At 40.7% G+C, this 23,079-nt stretch overlaps 1 protein-coding gene and 1 long non-coding RNA gene across 21 annotated transcripts in view; both read left to right on the plus strand.

Annotated features, from left to right (window-relative positions):
- GPATCH2L (G-patch domain containing 2 like) overlaps nucleotides 1-23,079 on the plus strand; it is a 66,981-nt gene that overhangs the window by 17,537 nt on the left and 26,365 nt on the right. For 4 of the 20 annotated variants that reach the window (XM_033409756.2, XM_033409799.2, XM_049706832.1 and 1 more), the window contains exons 4-8: nucleotides 3,717-3,893; nucleotides 5,436-5,515; nucleotides 8,807-8,874; nucleotides 9,772-9,811; nucleotides 11,844-11,929. In XM_033409756.2, the coding sequence (XP_033265647.1) occupies nucleotides 3,717-3,893; nucleotides 5,436-5,515; nucleotides 8,807-8,874; nucleotides 9,772-9,811; nucleotides 11,844-11,929 (451 nt within the window). Of the gene's footprint in view, nucleotides 1-2,011; nucleotides 3,686-3,716; nucleotides 3,894-5,435; nucleotides 5,516-8,806; nucleotides 8,875-9,771; nucleotides 9,812-9,867; nucleotides 9,923-11,410; nucleotides 11,492-11,843; nucleotides 11,930-23,079 lie in introns of those variants that run through there. The other 16 variants (XM_033409653.2, XM_012538471.3, XM_033410042.2 and 13 more) reach the window with 10 other exon arrangements.
- LOC125963669 (uncharacterized) lies at nucleotides 13,815-20,860 on the plus strand. Its single transcript, XR_007475957.1, has 2 exons — nucleotides 13,815-18,792; nucleotides 20,748-20,860. It is a non-coding gene; the product is annotated as an uncharacterized LOC125963669 (long non-coding RNA).

The raw sequence follows: 23,079 nt of genomic DNA on the forward strand, positions 1-23,079 counted from the left end.
CATGGCTACATGTCTAGGTTGATCCAGATAGGCTCCTTAGTAACTGAAGGGATCCTGGGACAGTGAGACTTAGGTTCCAAGTCCTAATTTTGGAGAGAGACGGTGGGGAGGTGTCTCACCCATGCCTCAGAGTTGTGGGCATAGATGGAGTTCTTGAGCTTCCTACTATAATGGAGGCTGTTGTGAGTACATTTCTGTTCCTTTCTGATTCCGAGGGAGCTAGATGTCATTAGAAGCTGTGTGTATATACTCCCCGGTGGGCTCTAGCTAGGGTCTTGATTCTCTTATCTCGTACCAGGAAAGTCTGGTTGTCTTTCCATGGATGAACTGGAGCATACTTTCAGAATTACTTTTTCTTTGCTTTTACTACAGTATCCTAATGCATCTCTTAAAGTTTATGATGTGTATACAGGGGTGTAAGAAAGTGTGGACCTATTACAACCAATTAAGTTTTGGGCCTTTGGAAAGCCTTCCACTGATAAGGAATCCTTGGTATATTATGGAAGGTTGTAGAATGTTTTATAGCCCCAGCTTTCCTCTTTGTCTCTGCCTCAACTTCACACATTTTGGTGATATTTAGATACTTAGAGTTCTCAGCACAAAGCTATGTTACTTCCTGCTTCTATGTCTTTGTTTATGTTGGTCTCTGTGCCTGAAATCTCATCTTCACCTTTCCTTGAATGGCTGGTCATCCTCCAAGACAGTTCTCATTTTGCTCCTCTGGGGCATATTTATGGACTACATCTGTGAGTTTTCTTGCTCTCAGTTTCTTGTTGGGTTTGGCCAATAGGAGACAACAGCAGAAGTATGGAGGGAGGAAGGTGAAAGAGATTGGGTGTATTAGTCAAGTTTTTATTATGCTAATACTGCTTAACAACCCCCAGATTTCAGTGGTTTACTACATTTATTTCTTGCTATGGGGCTGGGGGTTGGCTGTGGGTCAGCTGATCTTGCCTGGGCTCAGCCTGTCTCCAGGCTTCAAGTTAGGTTTGTATCTACTCATTGTTTTCTTATTCTGGGACCTAGGCTAAAGGAGCAATGGCTCTGTGTGGCATGGACTTCTTATGGCAGAGGACATAAATGCCAAGTGACCAAGCCAGACCATGCATGAATATTGAAAGCTTTTGCTTGAATCACATCTGCTAGTGCTTTACTACCTAAAGCAAATCAGATGACTGAGCTCCATGTCTGTGTCCGTGGAATGAGGAAGTGTGCTCTGCCTCAAGGGGAAGGCTCTGTGGAATCCCAGGGCGAAGGAAAAGGGTGTGGATGTATCATTCTATTATAGTGAGGTAATGAAGAGTTGGAAACAGTAATGCAGTGTTGGATTAGAGCTGTCCCTGACTCCCTTTCTGTTGGACTGCTGGTTGGTAGGGGTTGTGTTCTCCTGCTGAAGGCTACCTCTCCTCTTTGGGCCCTTCTCCTATAACCACAGTTCTCTCTCTGTGCTCTGGTAACCATTCTATCCCCTTGCTTCTTCAGATCTAGGAATGGTAGAGACTCCCTGCTCTGCTGGCTCCGAATGCTTCAACATCCCTTTGGCTTCTCTTAGTACTGTCTATACCTTTGTAAATAATCACTAAAGTCTCAAATACCCCATTCAAATGTACATGTTTCCTAAAGGGATTCTGACTGATACACTTAGTGTAGGCGTCATCTCCTAGAACCCTCGACTCTTCTTTCCCTGTACTTACTGCTTTCTTACCACTTACCATATTACACTGTTGTTTATAGATGCATGTCTTTTCCATTGAAGCTTTTCAAAGGCAGGAGTTTTTTTTAATTTTCTACCACAATAAGTAACACATTGCCTGGCATATAGTAAGCTCTTAATAAATAATTATTGGGGAACCCAGATAAGGGGAAAATTCTCCTTTTTCTCCCTCAAACAGAAGTGTACATAGAACCTCAAATTATAAAACAACTAAACTTATTTTGGTTAAAGCAAGATCCTAGAGGAGCAGGAGGTCTGGAGCCTGATCCACTCAGCCTTTTCCTTATTCTCTGGCAGCACTCTTTTGAGGAGCTCCTGCATTAGGCATCCTAGTGAACCCAGGTTGAAGACTACTGGTCTAGATGAGATCTCACGAGGTTCCTTCCAGTTCAGTGAGTCCCTTTCTGTATTCTCAAAAATCTTGAGTGAATGCTTGAGAACCAAAAAAAAGAAAATTCCTGTATAGTCTGACATTTGTCATCAGAAAATATGATCTAGTTAAATAATACTATTTTAATAAATGGCCTGAGGAATGCTTATGAATAGGAAGGAATTAATATATTGACTTGCAGTGAAACTAATCATGGTTAATTCTGATGTCTGTCTTTAATTCATCCTTGTACCTGGTTTGGTGAGATGCTTTTAGAGTAGTGGTTCTCAAAGTATGGTCTCCAGACCAGTTTAGCATCACTAGGGAACTTGTTAGAAATGAACATTTTTGGTCCTGTGTAGGCCAGAATCAGAAACTTTGTGGGTAGGGCCCAATAGTCTGTGTTCCAGCAACCCTTCCCAGTCCTTTTGACGCACACTAAAGGTTGAGAACCACTGTTTTAGAAAAACAGCCTGTTGATGTGTGTTTTTATAAGGGAACACTTGGAGCAACTTCTTTAGTGGCTTCTTTCCCCTTTTAGAGATCTCTGCAGTGATTTAAGACTTATCATTCTCCTGGGTGTTAGTGGTCCATGAAACTGATACTTCATGAGATTAGCATGGCCTGAGCAGCTTCCTTGAGATCCAGTACCCATTAGAAAATGAATGCAATATGAACTCTTTAGATGTTCTAGTAATAATTTCCTTCATCCTTGCTGTTTTGAAAGGGGTGTGGGGTAGCAGACATAAAGTTACCCATCTTACTCTTTGTGGGCAGGAATAAGCTCTTTGGGAAATTGAGATGCTATCATTGTAGCCAGTAGAAAGAAGTTTGAACCAAGAGTCTGGGCTATATGGGTCTAGTCTTGACTTTGTCAATAATCAAAAGTATGGCCTTGGGCAAATAGTATAACTTCTTGACAAGCCTTGGGGGCTTATATTGTCTTTGTGGTTAGTTTTTTCCTGGTAGCTTGGATTGCTACTGTCAAGATGATTTTGTGTCCCATTAATGAGACATCAAGGAAGAAACAAGGTATGGATACACATTCTTCATTCACCTATTATGAGAAATACAAATATCGCAAGAAATTCTTCAGGAATAGCTAGTTTTGAATTGAGAAACATTTGTGGGCTTTGAACCTCCAGGTTCATTTTTACCACTTAGAATGGTACATGGGAGGCAGTTTATTTTTGTGTTGAAGGCTTTGGAGTTAGTCAGGTTTGGGGTTAAAACCATGGCTTCATCATTTACTAACTTGACCTTGACTTCTCTGGGCTTTAGTTGCCTAATTGATAAGTTGGAGTTAGTGTAAGGTTTGGAAGAGATAACAAATTTACAGATTTTTAGCATAGATTCTGGTAGGTGGTAAGGACTTAGTAAATGGTAGCTTTATTAGTTTTTACTATCAAAAGCAGTCCAGTGTACCACAGTATGACATTTATGTGGAACTAGTTTGATGTCCCAGTTTTCATCAAAATATGGATCAAGAAGAAGTATCAAAACAAATTTTTTGTATTTTGGCTTTATTTAAAAAGTATAATCAAACCTATAGCACTGAGAAGTCATCTTCCTATTTGGTTTTTCATAGAGCATGTTAAAATTCCAGCTTATGATAGGATCTCTTTACTTTAGGGGATGACGAGCAGAGTGATTGGTTCTATGAAGGAGAATGTGTCCCAGGATTCACTGTCCCTAATCTTCTGCCCAAGTGGGCTCCTGACCATTGCTCTGAAGTAGAGAGAATGGATTCTGGACTGGATAAACTTTCAGATTCCACATTCCTTTTACCTTCTCGGCCAGCTCAAAGAGGTGAGTTCTGAGGAGACCAAAATATACTTCACACTTACATGATTCTTTCTGGGGAGAGTCTCCCCATGGCAAGCATACTCATGCCTGTAAGCATGCATTACCTATCTGAATTTTAGAACTAGTCCAGGGATTTTTCTAGAAGATTCAAGGGTGAGTCTCAAAGCTTGAGGTTCTCTCCATTCTTACCTAAATCAATCCATGGAGACTCTTGGGATATATATTAGCAGGGCGTTCCTTCAGCTTGCTATTGCCATTTGTGCCAGATTTAAGGAAACTAGCAGCCTGTCACTGCTGCTTATCCTGCTGTGAAACTGATGGGCTACTGAGTGCTCAGTGGAAGCCTGAAGTAGTGGATCTTGGAAGAGAACAGATTTCAGTAACAACACTCACGTACAAGGTATAATGACATTTTAAAAATGGATGATTTAAAAATATTTTAAAAAATATTTTAATAATTCTATTATTGTGGACTGTAATGCAAATACGTATCCTTTCCCTTTGCTTTCCATCAATTATGATGTAGCAAAGTGAAATGGAAAGAGCCTAGGACGGGGAAGGAAATGTGGTAATACTCTGTGGTAATACTGTCTGGTACTGTCTCCCTAGCTCTGTGACTGTGGCAGAGTCACTTCATTTCCTAGGGACATCAGGGTCATCACTTAGGATATCGTGACATGGAACAAAACTGTTTCAGAGGTTTCCTTTAGCTCTATAAATTTATGATGTGAGGATTCCCAGTAATCAATAATCAACCAGTTAGTCAGTTACCAAGTATATGTTGAGCATCTATTGGTGATCAGAATTACAATAGAACTGTAAATTCCTATTCTGTAGCATTTCGTTGTGATAAATTTGGGTGATTGAAAGTCCTTCTGAAAAGCAGTTGGTTCTTGGTAGTGATGCTTGGCTGAGGCACGTTGTTTGCTACCTTAAAACTTTCATAAACATTTCAGTGACCATTTCTAAAAGTTCTTTATGGACCACTTAAAGTATATGCAAATAAGCAAGAATAGGAAGAAGAAACTTCTATAATCCCACACCCAGAGTCATTGATAACATCTTGGTGTGGATTCTTCCAGTTGTCTCTTCTATGTGTAGAACATATACAGCAATTAGAAAAATGGGATTATACTGTACATGCTATTTTTAGAATTTTTTAAGATAATAGCTAACATTTAATTTGCAATTAGAAATTGTTGATAATACCTTATATTTGTGTAGTGTTTTCAGTTTATAAAGTACATTCCATGTGCTATTTCATTGAGTCTTCAAAACAGTCCTGTAAAAGAGGACTGAGCCAGTGATTATTCTTTTTTTATAGATGAGGATGCCTAGGTCAGAGGTAAATGACATGCCTAAGATCATACTACTGGTGACAAAGACATGGGAATAGTAAATCATTGGCAAATAGTCTAGTGATACTAGTTTAAGGGTCATTTTAGTAAGATCTTGGGGAGGAAGGCTTTTGGTGTACTAGAAGCATATCATTGCTAATGAATCTTCTGCATTCAGTTACTGAGGTCTTTCTTTTTTTTTATTTAGGGTACCATGCTCGCTTTAATCGTCTGCCTGGAGCTGCAGCTCGATGCCTCAGAAAGGGGCGAAGAAGGCTTGTTGGGAAGGTGATAGCTGTCATTGTTTTCTAGGCTCACTGGGAAGATAATATTCCCTATAAGATTTGTGTACATTGTTGATAATCAAAGGTGCTGCAGAACTCCCTGGGGTTAATTAAGCCAGGTGTATTTTGCAAGCTCACAAGAGTGAACATTATATAGGGCATGAATGGATGCACACATAAAAGATGAAGCTTGATTCATACAGAAGTTCTGACAAAGCGAACACTGTCATGACAGTGTCTGCTGTCTGTAAATCTACAGGCCTGATCTCTGGCTCTTCTACTGTTTTGATTAATCTTATATTATTATTATATAAGTTGAAATACTTTTGGCTTCTTTATGACTCCTTGAATTCATGAATGCTTCTTTTGTTCTAACTTTGGTCTTTTATTCTAGAATTCATTTAAAAAGAAAACTGGGGAAAAAAACCTGTTATCAAATTTCAAAAGCCCCTCCTTGGCCATGAGGGAGGGATATCTACCATTTACTCAGTTCTGCCTTTGCCAGGGACTGTGCTAGGCACTCAGTTCACTTAATCCTCCCAAAAATCTTGTAAAAAATGTGATATTCTCTTTAGAGGATGAGGAAAATGGGTTCAAAGATGTTAAAGAATGTCTGATGTTACCCAGATAGAAGTGGCAAAATATAGGAAATTGAACCCAGGTCTACTTCTTTTTTATCTTTTTCAATTTAAATTTAATTAATTATTTTATTTATTTTTTACTCTGGCTTTGAGATTGAAAATAGGTTAAGGCTGGGGTTCATACCCAGTCAGAGAGGATTGTGGTGGACAAAGAATAAGGACAGGAGAGGCATTCTAGAGCATTAATGTGTGTGTTCACTCAGTAAGCATCTAGAGTGCCTATGTGTGTCAGGCTCTATGCCCAGCCAGGTATACAGTGGTCAGACCCACAGTCTGCCTGCCCTCAGGAATCTACTGTTTCATAGATTAATCCGGGAACTGTTTTCTGCAGAAGAAATGAGGCTGTTTATTTTCAGATGAATTCATATTCTTTTTATCTTTCAATTCAACTTCAACTCTCTAATTAGAAAGACATTTGCTTATTGGAAGAATGATACCTCTTCTTTTGGATTACTCATTTTATAGGCGATAAAATGCTGCATTTGCTATTCTGAGAGCTTATTCTTATGAGGACAGCTAGCAGGGTAGGAATACATGAGGGAGGCAGGAGATTCGGAGTGGGGAGCAGAGCGCTGGTTTGACTTTTTCTCTTTATTGGTTAGGCTTGACAGATGATGATCTCCCTACCACCTACCTTACTTTGTTTCAGCTCCTATAAAATAAGAGCCTTCCGCTTCTATGGAGGTAAATCATTTCATCCTGGAGGCTCCCTTTAGCTTGCATGGAAGGAGAGTAGGGCCTATTGGATGTGTCTTTAATGATTTCAGATGAATAGGATAATATTTACTTGTTTAATTCATCTTCATCACCTTAAAGGGATATTTGTCATTTCTACCAGAGGTCACTGTTCTGCCCCCCTTCTTCTCCCTCCCCCATCTCTCTTCTCTTTTTCTAAATTGTAATCATAAATAATGAGTTTCATTCACAGCTCCCTGCCAGCGAGCTGCTAATTACGGAAAGTACTGCTTGTAATTTACACAGTAATAAACTGTAAATTTAAACATTATGGCACTTTAAGTTAATAATTTTTCTGCTGTAACAAATAGCTCATTTTTCACCCATCTTTTCCTTTGGCCCCATTACCATGGCTTTGTCTGTGACCAGGAGGCATAGGTGTAAGGAGTGAAGAATATGAAGAATACAGTATGTGAAGCCTTTTCATTTAGCTCCAATCCCACCTGAAATCTGACCTCAAATTAATTTTTCTATAGCCAGTTCTGCTAAAATGTGTACCCTAATATTTAGGCTAATCCACACACATAGACAAATGCAGATAATAATGTTTGCTCAGAAACAAATGTGTTTGAGTACCAGGCTTGACATTTTTGACATTCATGTCTATGACTTACGCTCTCTCATCTTAACACTTGCTCATATGCGTGTAACTCTTGCTCCTGTACTGTTGGTACGCATCCCAAGGTTCTGTGATAGATGTTCACTGTAAGTGTACTCACATTAAATGTAGGGTGAGTGCCTTCTGCCATTTTCCAGTTTTTTGGATATGATTAGTTTCTGAATTGCTTGTGGTGTTCTGGATATGATTTCATATTACAATCTTGAGAACCAGAAATTTAAGAAGCAATTTATACAGACTTCTATTTTTACTTTAGGACATGTTTAACAGGCAAAATACAGGGTGACGATTTTTGTAAGTTACAAAAGTCCTTTGACATGTATACATTTAGTTAGTAGATACTTAGGTGTTACCAGTGAGGACTCAGTAAATATACCATTATGAAGGCTCTTGAGGCTAAAACCATATGACTCTAGGGATATTGGTGTGCTGGCCTGTTAAAAATTGGCTGCTGGGCTTCCCTGGTGGCGCAGTGGTTGAGAGTCCACCTGCCGATGCAGGGGACACGAGTTCGTGCCCCAGTCCGGGAAGATCCCACATGCCACGGAGCGGCTAGGCCCGTGAGCCATGGCCGCTGAGCCTGCGCGTCCGGAGCCTGTGCTCCGCAACGGGAGAGGCCACAACAGTGAGAGGCCCGAGTACCGCGAAAAAAAAAAAAAAAAAAAATTGGCTGCTGTTGGATTTTTTTTAAAGTGTTTCTTTTTTTTTTAAATTTTATTTATTTATTTATTTATGGCTGTGTTGGGTCTTCGTTTCTGTGCGAGGGCTTTCTCTAGTTGCGGCAAGCGGGGGCCACTCTTCATCGCAGTGCGCGGGCCTCTCTTGTTGTGGAGCACAGGCTCCAGACGCGCAGGCTTGGTAATTGTGGCTCACAGGGCTAGCTGCTCCACGGCATGTGGGATCTTCCCAGACCAGGGCTCGAACCCGTGTCCCCTGCATTGGCAGGCAGACTCTCAACCACTGCGCCACCAGGGAAGCCCCAAGTGTTTCTATTTTGATACACTTTAATAACTCTAAGAGGTATTACTCACTATATTAAAATACTGTATATAGTAAAAAAAAAATGTTTATAATGACTTTTTTTTGATCACTAGAGAAAAATAAGTTTATAATAACATACAGTACTTTAACAGTAGAGTCCCACAAAAAGGCGCTGTTGGATTTTAAGATTGACAATCTGACTTGTGCTTTGGGGTTGCTGGTATAATTATGGGAAAACATGAGCTTGATGACAGATCATACTTACTTACATATTTGTTTCTGTGGTTAGATGACACTGTTATCTTCTTTGCCTTTTCAGGAGTCCAGCATGAGTAATTTGGGTACTGAGAGGATAGGCCACCTCATTAGTGACCCTCGGCAGAAAGAGTAAGTACTTATGTATTTACTGGCTATCTTAGCCTTTTCCTTGAAGGAGGCAGCAGGGGAACGTTTTATGAAAGAACCTAAAAATTCGATTGTAGAGCTGAAAAAGAAGGTTTTAAAGATGGGTACTTTATAACAGTTAAAATGGCTAACACCCTAAACTCACGAGAGTGATTTTTTTTCCTTTCTAGACTAGTTTTTATTTCTTTGCTATTTATGTCTATAGGTGCTGCATTATAAAAGTAGCCTCCAATAAGGATATTATATTTTAAATTCATTTTTCTGTCTCTTAAAAATTTTTTTGTTCAAAATGGCTGATTGCCTCTGTATTCTCCTATATGGTCTTCCCATTTTTAGACCTGTAGACAGAGAGATATCTTTTTGTTCTAACTACTGTGATAAGTGCCACTGGAAAGCCTATGTGTAGCTATAGGAAAATCATTCCACCCTTTCTTGTGACAGCCTTGTCCCCTAACATGATTGGCTCTTTGGTGTCTCCACTACATGTCATGGTCAGTATCCAGTTATACTCCTATACCCATCCAGCCTGGTTGAAGTTTTAATCTATAAAATAGGCAAGATGTGGTTTATGCCTTTGTTGAATTGGGGATCCTGTTCTTATTGCACAGCTGAGAGTGCATGGGTGTCACACCACCATCTTGAGTTTTTTTAAAAGTGTCTAGTCTTCTACATTCCATTAAAAGGCTTTTTACTTTGAAGAGTTGTTTTCTGCAAAAAAGTTCATACACATTTAACATCTCTCTCCTTTTCTCTTCCAACTCCATTTTTTTCCTCATTTCTTTGTCTTCATTAACCCAACATCTTTTTATCTTCTCTCTAATAATGTTCCTACCACTTCTTTTATTGTTTTCTTTGCTCTTATTCTCTCCCTCTCTTTAGTTTCTGGTTACCATCAGCTGGGAAAAGAGAACGAAATCAGGTGAGATTGCTTTTCTTTGTCATCTTTATTTTATCATTTGATTTCCTTTTCTTTAGAAAGAATAAAGCGTTGGCTTCTGATTTTCCTCACATTTCTGCTTGTGCACATGAGGTAAGGTTCTTGTTCCTTATGTTATTCTGATTTTCTTGGAGGACTGTTTTCCAAGAATATCTAGTATTCACTGATAAGAACTGTCACTAATTCCCCTTTTTAGTTTCAACTTGTGACCTTCAGTTTATTACTTACAACACATATTTCATAGGAATGCAGTTGTCATTCTGGTTTCGAACTTTGCAGTAAGAAATCAGAATGCATCAGCATCCTGTGCTGAGAAGTACAGTGTTGAATCCTAAACATATGAAGCAGAGGAAGGTAGAGCTACTTTGGGTAAAGTGGGATCGAGGCCTAGAGCCTCTTACTCTTTTACCCTAGCTACCCCTGAGGGGGCCCTTGGCATGTCTAATCCTTTATAGGGGTCATAATTTTAAAATTACTGACGGTGACTCTCAATATGTTCCTTTAACGTTTGAGGCTTTTGAGTTTTGCTGGGAGAGAGGTTGCTTTACCTTGATGATTAGTTGTAAAATAGATGAAGACTGATAGGTAAAAATTCTCAGGCTTTCTATCGCTCCATCGTTTTTTTGTTTTGTTTTGTTTGACTGCTTATTAGCTTGTTAAGTTGATAAACATTTTAGACTTGGAACTTTCATCTTGAAGTTACTGTTTCAAAATGAACTAGAACAGTGGTACACCTAACTGGTGTGTATTTATTATATGATTTTAGATGGCTTGTGGATACAGAATTTTTACTTTAAGTTCCAATAATTTACTTTAGAAACGTGATCATTCTATCAAACTTGTTATTTCATAGAAATATAGTAAGGACAAGGGTGAGTAAAGATAATTGATATGAAGAAAAATATTAAATAAGAAGTAGAGCAGGTGGTGGGCAGATAAAGAGAAAGTCATTAAGGTGGGATGTGAGAGATTGCAGTTTGGGGAACACTAAGCTAGGGTATTAATTGTGTTTGCATCAGAGGATCTAAAGGCAAAGAGACCTGTGATGATCACCTAGTCCAGATCTGTTATTTACAAATGAGATGTGTTATTTACAAATGAGGTTTAAGCTATTTGCCCAAAGTCATGCAACATTGAGACTGGAACCTCTATGACAGAACAGTTGCTTAGTTTGTATACTTTTTAAGTCCCTTTGAAATTACCATTTCAGTGTTCTTCTAGTGTTGATATATATTTACTTCTCAAATTTTGGGGAAGGAGTACTTATTGTGGAAAAAATCCAAAGAAAGGTAGCCAACATAAAGTGAGGTACTTTTATTACAGTGTCCTAGTTGATCCTTACAGCCCCCTTTTGAGGTGAATAGGTGTTTTACAGATGAGAAACTGAAATAACTTGTTAAACCGAAAGTAATATTTTATGTAGCCCTCACAATAATCCCATAAAATAGGTAAGACAGATAGTGATACGTCTATTTTACAGATGAGGATAGTAAAGGTCAAAGAGATTTTGTGGTTTTTTAATATATGGCAACTCAGTTGTAGGCTGGAACTAAACGTTGGGTATTCTAATTCTTAATCTAGTTCTGTTTCCACTACACTGCTGCTGGTATGTGCTAACCAGTTATTCACTGGAAACATCTGCCAGGATAAGGAAATGAAAAGGTAATTTCATGCTAGTATTCTTGGGAACAAGGGCTGATAATCAGTAGGCATGAGTTCCCTTTATGTTAGTTAGAAAGTACTATCTTTTGCCATTTAAGTAATTATTGTGTATCAGAAGTTTTTGAAAAATTGTTGCTTACCAAGGAATAGTCTGTTTTTTGAGGCGTACTAGATCAGTTATGCTACATTCTTGGGTACACTGTTGAATATGCACAACTTTATTGAATGGTGTCTGTGTATGGCAAGAGAGTTGAACAGTGAAAGGGCAAAAGTCAGCAAGTAGCAGGTAGCCCTTTAGGATCAGGTCTGTTTCATATAAGCCATACTGAAATAATCTCATTTATTCCTGCAGTTTAATCCTCTTTCTCCCCTTTACTCCCTGGATGTTCTTGCTGATGCTTCTCACCGAAGATGTTCACCAGCACACTGCTCTGCCAGGTAATTGTCTTCGAGTGACTTCTTTTCTAGATGATACTATTTCCTTTGTATAACACTTTGCAAATTAGAGTATGTTAGTGTATACTATCCAATTTGATCTTTTCAACAACGTTTTGAGGTCAGTAGTTGTTTTATAGGTGCAGAAACTGAGGCAGAGTGTTGAAGTTCTCTCCTTTGGTCACATGGCTAGGATGTGATTTAAATCTCAACTTTGACCTAAGTTCTGGCTCCTATTCCGTATTCCTTCTCCTAGAAGCCCCTTCCTCAAAGAACATTATTAATAGTCCTTGCCATGACCTGCAAAACCCTGCATGATCTGACTCCTGCCTTCATGTCCAGCCTCCTTTCATAGACTTTGTCCTCCTCATGGGGAAGAGATCCAGCTGCGCCAGGGAGCTCCATTTTGTTCTTCAAAAATTGCAACCCTTTCCTGCCGCTGAACCTTCACACGTGTTCCCTTTGCCTGGACTGCCTTCTTAGAGCTCTTCCCATGATTGGCTCCTTCTCACCTCAGCTCAGGCCACCTCCTCAGGGAGGACCTCTCAGACCACCCTGTCTAAAGGGGCCACCTGTGCCACTCACCATTCATTATCTCTTTCCTTTAGAGCTTTAGTCACAGTCTGAAATGACTTTGTTTATTGTTTTTTTTTTTTCTTCCTACTTCCCCCCCGGTTTCTCATTAGAATATAAGCTTCTAGGTTCTGGGACCTTGTCTTGTTCCCTGATATGTCCCCAGTACCTAACACAGTGTCTGGCACTTACTGGGCATTCAGTATATATTTGTCAGAAAGAATCCTGCACCTGCATAGCAGAATGAAACCAGTGCCTCTGAATATAAATTCTCTTAAGTTGGGTGACATGCAGAGTAAATATGGTTTCAGTGATGGCATGCCCTAGCAGGTTTTTGTGCACAAGGAGCAACTAATAGGCTGAACCATAGAACTTTTATTACTTCTAGTGGCACAAAGAATTTTTTTCCAAGGTTCTGATGATTTTTTTTTTCTGTTTTTCTTCCTAACATATTCTTAAGTGGATATGTTCATAGATTTGGGGTAAAGACTGCACAAAGAAATTATTCTTTCATGGATACAGTTAGAACTTCTGCTGTGGGCTGTAATAATAAACTCTGCACTATAACCTACTGCCTAGCCTTCTACTGGAAAAGTAGTATTTCAATAGGGAAAGTCATTTGAAAAGAGAGACTATCACACATGGTGTTAACTAAGAACTTGGAGGATTAGGGGATCTTAATAAATTGCTGTAAGGCCTTTTCTTTAGTTGCATGCTGTTTAGTCATCATTCATTCATCATTTGCTGACTCCCTACTGTGTGCCAGGCACTTTGTTTAGGTACTGCCCCTATCTATCCTCATGAGCTTCTATCCTCATGGGAAGGTCAGGTGTGGAAATGGAGAACTACAATTTGTAGTGACAAGTGCCTAAAGGTGTGCACCAGAGTGATAGCAGCACAGAGGAGCAGCTCCTCACTCAGGCTCAGGGAGCTTTTCTTAGAGGTGGTGGTGCTCAGGCTGTCTTGGAAGATGAGATTTCAATCCATACGAAAGCAGTCCTCCAGCTATTTGTCTTTTTTTTTTAACATCTTTATTGGAGTATAATTGCTTTACAATGTTGTGTTAGTTTCTGCTGTATAACACAGTGAGTCAGCTATACGTATACATATATCCCCATATCTCCTCCCTCTTGCGTCTCCCTCCCACCCTCCCTATCCCACCCCTCCAGGTGGTCACAGAGCACTGAGCTGATCTCCCTGTGCTATGCGGCTGCTTCCCACTAGCTAGCTATTTTACATTTGGTAGTGTATATAAGTCCATGCCACTCTCTCACTTCATCCCAGCTTACCCTTCCCCCTCCCTGTGTCCTCATGTCCATTCTCTACATCTTCATCTTTATTCCTGTCCTGCCCCTAGGTTCTTCAGAACCTTTTTTTTTCTTTTTTTTAGATTCCATATATATGTGTTAGCATACGGTATTTGTTTTTCTCTTTCTGACTTAGAGTCTGCAGACTCTAGGTCCATCCACCTCACTACAAATAACTCAATTTCGTTTCTTTTTATGGCTGAGTAATATTCCACTGTATATATGTGCCACATCTTCTTTATCCATTCATCTGTCGATGGACACTTAGGTTGCTTCCATGTCCTGGCTATTGTAGATAGTGCTGCAGTGAACATTGTGTTACAAGCCCCTTTTTGTTTTTGTTTTGTTTGTTTTTTTAATAAATTTTTAAATTTTATTTTTATTTTTGGCTGCGTTGGCCCTTCATTGCTGCATGCAGGCTTTCTCTGGTTGGGCTCAGTAGTTGTGGCTTGCGGGCTTAGTTGCTCCACGGCACATGGGATCTTCCAGGACCAAGGCTCAAACCTGTGTCCTCTGCATTAGCAGGTGGATTTTTAACCACTGCGCCACCAGGGAAGCCCCATCTTTTTGAATTACGGTTTTCTCAGCGTATATGCCCAGTAGTGGGATTGCTGGGTCATACGGTAGTTCTGTTTTTAGTTCTTTAAGGAACCTCCATATTGTTCTCCATCGTGGCTGTATCAATTTACATTCCCACCATCACAGCTGTTTGTCTTAATACCAAATAAAATCATGGCTGTGTGTGGTCTTTGGAAGGACTGTATAAGTAACACCATGTCATGTCAGATGCTGAAAGTGTATTATTTGCCTTTCTCCCTTTACCTTTGCTGCCTAGAACTGTGCTGTGCTGAGATTGGTATCCATGCTTTTATCAGGTTTCCTGTTGCCTTTAAGGCCTTATCCTGGTTGGAGTGGGTGTGAGCTTCTTGTTTCTTTGTGTATCTCATTACCCACATCATTATCTTCGTTCTTTTACCAGCAGTGCTGGTGGCTGGACTTGGAAACATAAGGAAGCCTAGGCTGTGTTTCTGGTGCACTCAGCTCTAGGGAAACATTGCTTATTGCTTCAGACCATTACTGAAAGCAAGATGAGAGAATGTGGGCAATTATAGCTCATCCTTGTCCTGCCTGACATCATTCCTGGGCCAGTGGATACAAAGTAGGTTGCAAACATGAAGGTTCTTTGGGGTAGAGGGAAGAAATTTAAAAAATTTTTAAATGTATTTTAAATAAATACAGTTACTTATTATCATCCTTAAAATTTTTTTTTTGCTTTCAGTTGTACATATATTAGTCTAGCAGCACATATTTTTGTTTTATGTGTGTGTATTACATATATAAGGAGGGTTTGTTCAGATTTTTTCCTGGTGAGGGTGCACAATCAATGGTTTGGCAACCCCTGATCTGTGGGAAATGGTCAGCACAAGTGACCTATGCAGGTTTTAGGAAATGTGGATGATGGTCTCACTTAGCCCTCGGGGCTCCCTGTTTTCCCTAATAGCAGGGTCCCTGCCCGCTAAGTAGTCAGTAGAGAAGGAGCAGTCTAGCTCCAGTGTGGCTGACTGATGAGATCAGATTCACAAGTGGATGGTGGGCTTTGTAAAGAGTGGACTGTTTAACAAAGCCTGGCACCTAGGAAGGAATGTTAAAGAGTGCTGGTGGTAGGGAAGAGGCAGGTGAATGACCGTATGAAAAACTGTTTCGAATGGAAATTTTATCTTTTTCTTATTCTATTTTATTTGTAGTAGGAAAAGATTTCTTTCAAAGCATCTGGGCAGCATTGGGAATTTCATACCCATTATTAGAACGATTTGTGTGTGTGTGTGTGCGCGTGTGTGTGTGTGTGTGTGTGTGTGTGTGGTGACTATGTTATCATTAGGGGTATAATTTTATTTTGCGAAGAGAGAAGTGTTTCCTGTTTTATCACAGCTTTCCCCGAGGAGGGCTGGTGTATTAATTTGCTGTATTGCCTCCTGGCTGTTCCCAGGCTGTTTTTCCTCTTCATCATGGAATTTTTAATGGCCCTACTGCCTCTTGGGAAGCATGTGAGGAAGAGTTCCTTGGGGAGTGCTTCCCTTTTTTCACGTGCCTATAATTACTCTCCTGTAAGAGCACAAAGAGTTTGATAATCATGCCTGAACGGTGAAGATTTCCTCCTTTCGGGTTACTGAGCTGAGGCTGCCTGCTGCCTGGACATGGCCAGTTCCACTCCCCCAAACCCTCAGCTGTGTGAGAGGGAGTGCTCCTCAACAACCTCCTTCCTCACTGCTGGAGCCTTAACACAGCTCTGGTTCTCTGAGTGAGGCCTGGGGACCGCTGGGGGGCGATGAGTGACCTCAAGGTACTCTCTTGTTTAGAATTTCATTGCTATAAACAAAGAAATAACAGGACCTTGATTTTAAGAGAACGTTTGATTGATGTGTCATTTTAATACAGCCCACATGGCAAGTGCAATGAGAGCGAGTCTTTGTACCACCTAATCGATTTGTGGGGCTAAGCGGTTTTCAGAAGTGCCACTCTAGAAATAAGTAAGTTTGGTGGTTTTCATCCCTGGCTGTACTCTTGAATCACCTGAGAAGCTTTAAAAAATATATCCATGCTGGGCCACCAGGTCCCAAGATTCTGATTTAATCGGCCTGGGATGAGGCCCAGGCATTAGCAGTATTTTAAAGCTCCCAGGTATCTCTAATATACAGCCAGCGTTGGGAACTATCACCCTAAATGCATGTGGTTTTATGACTGGTGCTTTGTAATTTGCTTAGCAGGAAATCCCATTTCATAATTGGTATGAGCTCTGTGCTTTGCTGTTCTGAGCACAGTTCTATATGGGAGGTAGAACCCTGGGCTTCATGTAGCTTTGGAGAACTGCTGCAGGTGAGGAAGAGAGTGCTAGGGTCTAGTGCAGTGCCCAGCACATAGTGATTAACAAATGGGCAGAGTTGGTGGGTGGGTGTGTGGGTAGTGGGCAGGGTACCCAGATGAAATTCGTAAACCAGCTGTTTTGGTTTGGTTGTTTTGGTTGCTGGTATTGGGCTGTTGCTATTAAAGTAGTAAGACTTGGTTCCGGTATTAAGGATTGCTGCTGCTCCAACAGCAGATGGTGTGATTGGTGTTCTGGTAGAGGCGGCGGTGGTATTGCTGTCAAGGACACAGTCATGGAATGGTAATAAGGAACTAGTGCTGTAGGCAGCTTTTCCCAAAATGAGAGATTTATTGATTGTGAAGGATAGCTTTTTTTTTCTTTTTTAACCATTATTGTCTTAGAAAACCATAACTGGAACTTATCAATTGCTACATCTCTTTGTGTGATACACAAGTCACCAGTTGTAGTTTTTGAGTATCTTGCGGCAGTTTTGAGTTTTCTCCAACTTTCCTGACGTTTCCTCTATTTTGGGTGGTGACTTGGTAATGTATCACCATTTCCATTTATTCCTTCTTAATCTCATATTAGTGTGAGGCAGACTCAGGTAAGAATCTTGGCTTTACCTGGGTGAAAGACTTAACCTCCCCATACCTCAATTTCCTCACCTTGAAAATGAAAATATTAATATTTTGGGGGCTAGTGGGGCTCAAAATGAAATAATATATTTGAATATTTAGCATACTGGTAGCTAAAATTATTATTTTTGTTATATAGTTACCACCCTACACTGTTCTTAGGATAATTGCAGTTTTACAAACCTTGAGTTGGCTTCCAGAGTTGTTTGCTAATGAGAAGTAGTACAGCTTCCTGAGGTGCTTAAAATGACCTCAGGTGGACTATAAGAGGAGTCATTTGGACAGTGCTGGGTGAAAAAGAGAGACCTTCCTGCCCGATAGAGAGTTGAAATGTGATAGGCTGCACTCATTGTAATTCATTTTATCTGTTCACAAACGTTATGATCTGCATATCAGAGTTGTGTGCCCAGCTGGCTGTGCCACTTGACAAGGAGTTTCAAAGAGCAAAAAGAAGACTCAACTCATACTGTTTATTTTGACCTTTGGAGCCATAGTAAACAGCCTCAGGTTTTACCTCAGGGCTTGGGGGAAAGAACCTTTTATTAGTCCTCTATCTGTTGGGATGCTGTGATGCACAGCAGCTCTTGCTCACCTCTTTAGTGCCTTGGTTTTGGTCATGTGTTAGAAAATGTTTCTGCTCTAATGTTGTCCATAAGGCTGCCCAATCCTACTGGAATTCCCATTATATAGTACACAGTTCTGGAATCTTTTGTCCGCTGTTGGACAGTCTTGTTTATAGCAGCTCTCAGCCAGCTGGCATCTTACTGCCAGAGTGGAATGATGAAAGCATTTTCTCTTTCTCTGTTTTGCTATTGTAATATACCCATCCTTCCAACTGATGTGAAACTATTCTGTTCCTGTGGGTGACATGAAACAGCTTCATAATATGCTAACCTTGGCCCAGCCAAGGGAAGTAGATTACGGAGAATTTTCAGGTGCTAGTGAGCAGTTTGTCGTAGACTGCTGAGGGTTAGTTAGGTTTGCGTGAAAACACTAGTGGGATTGCTAGGATCTCTTCCTATTAGATAAAGCTCCTTTGTGTCCTCTAATTGTGAGGTCGTTTTCTCTCTCTGGCTGCTTCTAGTGTCAGAAGGCCTGGATCCTCTCATACGTGCAAGTCTGTGAAAATACATTTCCCCTACTGGGTGTTTAATAAATGTCAGTTAAGCCTGAAGGTAAAAATCATATGCGAGGAAGGGATTTCTACATCCTTAGATTTAATCCTCTTTTACCACAATTTACCTTCACACTTCCCTTGTTCCTTGATTACAGCTCAGTGTCTTGTATCTGTTAGTTCTTTATGCATCGGCCTCCCTCACTATGTTGTGAGCTCCTGGTGGACGGGCCCTTGGCTCAGTCATCTTGTATATAACCTCTCCACATCCAGCATAGTGTAGGCTTCCATAAATTTTTGTTAAAAATAATTGAGGTGGGGCTTCCCTGGTGGCGCAGTGGTTGGGAGTCCGCCTGCCGATGCAGGGGACACGGGTTCGTGCCCCGGTCTGGGAAGATCCCACATGCCGCAGAGCGGCTAGGCCCGTGAGCCATGGCCGCTGAGCCTGCGCGTCCGGAGCCTGTGCTCAGCAACGGGAGGGGCCACAACAGTGAGAGGCCCGCGTACCACAAAAAAAAAAAAATTGAGGTGAATAGATTAGTAATTAAGGAGAATAATTGGAATATATGATGTATATGACCTATGGTCCTTAGAAATATCAATAATTTTTTCCTGATGTTACTTAATTTGTGTGTGCTTAAGGAAAAGTACAGCAAATAGATACCTTTTCCCAATAAATTTTATTTTTATTTCATACCAAAAACTGAACTTTTCAATGAGTTTTTAAAATGAGTGATTTTTGAAGGTGAACCATTCCTTAAATTCGCTTGCCATCGGCAGATAAAGATTGTTTTCTTTCCTTAGGAGTGACTCTAAACATCTTTGTTCTAAATCTAAAGCAGTCACTTCAGTTATTTTTTTGCCAACATTGGTTCTATTAAACATGCATGTATTTCTCAAAGTAAGTTTTTTTTTTGTTTTTGTTTTTCCCTAAAAGTACATTCCTGCCCCAGGGACATAGTGATCTGCCTAGTTTCCTAAGTAACACTGCAGTTTTAACAACTCACCTGATCTTTTCAGTTACCTGCAGTAAAAAATGAAATAGATTTGTTTTGTTTATGTGTGGATATACAGAATACTCTTTCAATTAATTGTTAATCTTCAGCATTCACCTTCACATTTATGAAGTGAATTTACTGATTTTTCCTGAAGTAAGAATTTTTAAAGAGTGTATTTATTATTTTTAATGTTCATTCCCCCTCCACCTCCCTAAGTGCTTTTCGGGAAATGCTGCTGAATGTGATGCTTTTAGGGGAAGTACTGACCTGGCATTCATGCTGTGAAAGAAGTAGTGCCCAAAGAGTACTGAGGCCCAGATCAGATGAAACAGAAAAAGAGTGAGCTTCGCTGTCTGTCTTTTCTCTGGGTTCATTGCTTGCATACTGGGGAACAATACTTTTATCTACATTTATATTCATTTAGTCATTCTGTTATTCTTTAAGTTAAATATTTAGATTTGTTTTATGGACTAGCTTGGCTTTGGGAATTTGGTCTATTTTTTTTTAGCTCAGTAATTTTCACAGTAGGTAGAAGCTTATGAGAATTACCTGAGGAAGAATTTCAAAATAAACATTACAGATTCTTCTCCCATCCCAGCATGGTGGGAGATGTGTATTTTGTGAAAGTTCCTTACATGATTCTGATAACCATATGCCACTTCAACTGAGAAGGAAGTTTTAACTTGGTAGAGATTTTAGCTTAACTAATACTTAGCCTTTTTTGCCCCTGCATAATTGAAAGGTCCTGTCCCTCCTCACACAGTACATGGTTCAACACAAAAGCAACTGAGTACTGCTCTTAAAAAGAGTTTTAAAAAATCTAGTTAAATCTTCTGCCGTTCAACCTATAAGGATGGGGGTTTGTGTGTTGGTGAGAAGGGGAAGCTCACACTCTTCTCCTGTCCTTTGTGATGCCTCGCCTGCGTGTTGTCCCTTTTCAGTTTCTGTCTTGTGAGACAGCGACACAGAGTAAAAGAACACAATTTTCTTTTTGTTCTTCAGAATACAAAAAAGTAGTTTAATAACGAAAATAATGTAGTAGTTTATAATAACCAAAATATAAAAGGTCTACAAAAAAGTAACATGATACATTCGTGCCCCGGTCCGGGAAAATCCCACACGCCTCGGAGCGGCTGGGCCCGTGAGCCATGGCGGCTGGGCCTGCACTTCTGGAGCCTGTGCTCCGCAACGGGAGAGGCCACAACAGTGAGAGGCCCACGTATCGCAAAAAAACAAAACAAACAAACAAACAAAAAAAAAAACCCAGTTTATTTTGGGCTTCCCTGGTGGTGCAGTGGTTGAGAGTCTGCCTGCCGATGCAGGGGACACAGGTTCGTGCCCCGGTCCGGGAGGATCCCACATGCCGCAGAGCGGCTGGGCCCGTGAGCCATGGCCGCTGAGCCTGTGCGTCCGGAGCCTGTACTCCACAATGGGAGAGGCCACAGGAGTGAGAGGCGCACGTACCGTGAAAAAAAAAGTAACATGATACAAAAATAAAACAACACGAATTAAAGAAATAACACATTAAACAGAAAGGGAGCCAAGTGGTTAAATACTTCTAAGTGAAAATGGGGGTGGGGATAGTTCAGTCTATTTTTCTTTCCCTTCCTTAATGCTTTATGTCTACAATTTATAGATATGGAATTTTGGGGGATAAACAGAAAATTGGAACTGCCTCTTGAATAGGAAGCTGAGCTGCAGCAGTTGCCTGCCGCCACGCACAGGTCCCCAAAGAACACAAGGGGCCCTTCCAGCCCACACAGAGTGCTCTCCACTCCTGTGCAGGCCTCTCCTAACGTTCTTAATGTGCTGCACAGCACGGCAGGTTCATCTCCTGTCTCCTTTAACCCTCCTGCTCCGAGCACCCAGCTTCCTCTTGACTTTCCCCTGGCTCGTTCTGAGTTCTCGTCCTTCTTTGTCCTCTAAGGCAGCGGTTCCCAACCTTTTTGGCACCAGTTTCATGGAAGACAGTGTTTCCACAGACAGGGTGGGGGGATGGGGGATGGTTCAGGCAGTAATGTGAGCGATGGGGAGCGGCAGATGAAGCTTCACTCGCTTGCCCGCCACTCACCTCCTGCTGTGCAGCCCGGTTCCTAACAGGCTGCGGACTGGTAGCTGTCCGTGGCCCAGGGGTTGGGGACCCCTGCTCTAAGGTTTTTCCCAAGTAGGGAGAATTAGATTTCCCCAAGCTGTAAACTCTACCATTACTAGGGTTCACTTGGACCTGTCCTACTGTAACAGTTCGGCTGTGTCTCATCCTCCCTCCCCATATCTTTACTAGGAAGGCACACAGAGAAGATATACCTTCCGTACTCAGCCCTAAGTTGTGAAGTTATTCTACTTCTTTTGAAATAGCTCTCCAACCTGGAAATGATCTTAAGAGAAATGTTTTAAGAGGGAAGGAGCACTAAGCTGAATTTTAGGAATGAGCATGACTTCTCTTTATCTCTGCCTCAGTTTCTCTCTTATGCAGATTCTGTAACTAGGAAAGCTGTGCAGCTGGAAATGGGACTAGGCTACAAGCCCATTAGGGAAGAGACTGTCTGTTTTGTTCACCACCGAACCCACCCAGTGCTCAGTAAAAACTCAGTAAACAATGAAAGGAGCAAAAAAAACCCCTCCGGAGTAGAAAGGCAATAGTCCACACAGAAATATATACTTTTACAACAAAATAAGGTTATTGACTTAATAAACTGTGTTACCTGGTTTCAGAAAGCCTTCAGTTCTTTCCTAAGTTATAACCAGAGGAATTTACAAAATTTGAAGGCGTAACAATTAGGAGTGGGAATGGGGTGGTAGAAGTAGATCGTTTACTGCGGAGAAGTTACAGGCTGAAGGCTTAGCAGTCGGGGTGGGGGGTCGTTTAACGTAGGGACAATTAACCCTGAAGCCCTTAACATCACCGAGCAGGGACGAGTGGGGATCCAAGAAGCAAGGCCTAGAGGGGCTGGTAGTGCAAGGGCCACCTAAGCCTTTGAGTCCACAGCAGCCTTCTAAGGACATTGCAGAATATAGTGCAGTGAATAACTATGTGCAGAATAGTAGGTAAGTAATACTTATTTTCATTTTACTGAAATAGATAAGCATTTAAAAACTACCATATTTCCATTTAAAGCGGTTAAAAATGTAAACATTTTGGTACATAAATGGCTTCATCTTTTTACTCCAAAATGTGTCATTCCTGGAAAATGTGAGATAAATGTTACTTACTAGGTCCATAAAGGAGTGATAATATGTGCCTTCAACCGTCTTACTGGCATACATCAAACATGCAGAGCTGTGAAATGATGGATGGTGTGTAAATAAAAGGCAGTATTTATTTCATTTAGCTCAAGTTGATACTTTGAGAATTACTATCTTAAAACCCTTTTGAGTGCTTTTCTTCTGCTTGTTATTTTGCATCTGTCAAAACTTAGCATTTTATAAACATTGATTGACCTTGAAGAGCAATATTTTTTTATATATAAATTTATTTATTTTATTTTATTTATTTATTTTTGGCTGCGTTAGGTCTTCGTTGCTGCGCGGGCTTTTCTCTGGTTGCGGCGAGCCAGGACTACTCTTTGTTGCGGTGCGCAGGCTTCTCATTGCGGTGGCTTCTCTTGTTGTGGAGCACAGGGTCTAGGCACGCGGGCTTCAGTAGTTGTGGCATGCGGGCTCAGT

This window comes from Orcinus orca, chromosome 2 (assembly GCF_937001465.1).
Source record: "Orcinus orca chromosome 2, mOrcOrc1.1, whole genome shotgun sequence".
Classification (NCBI taxonomy): Eukaryota; Metazoa; Chordata; class Mammalia; order Artiodactyla; family Delphinidae; genus Orcinus; species Orcinus orca.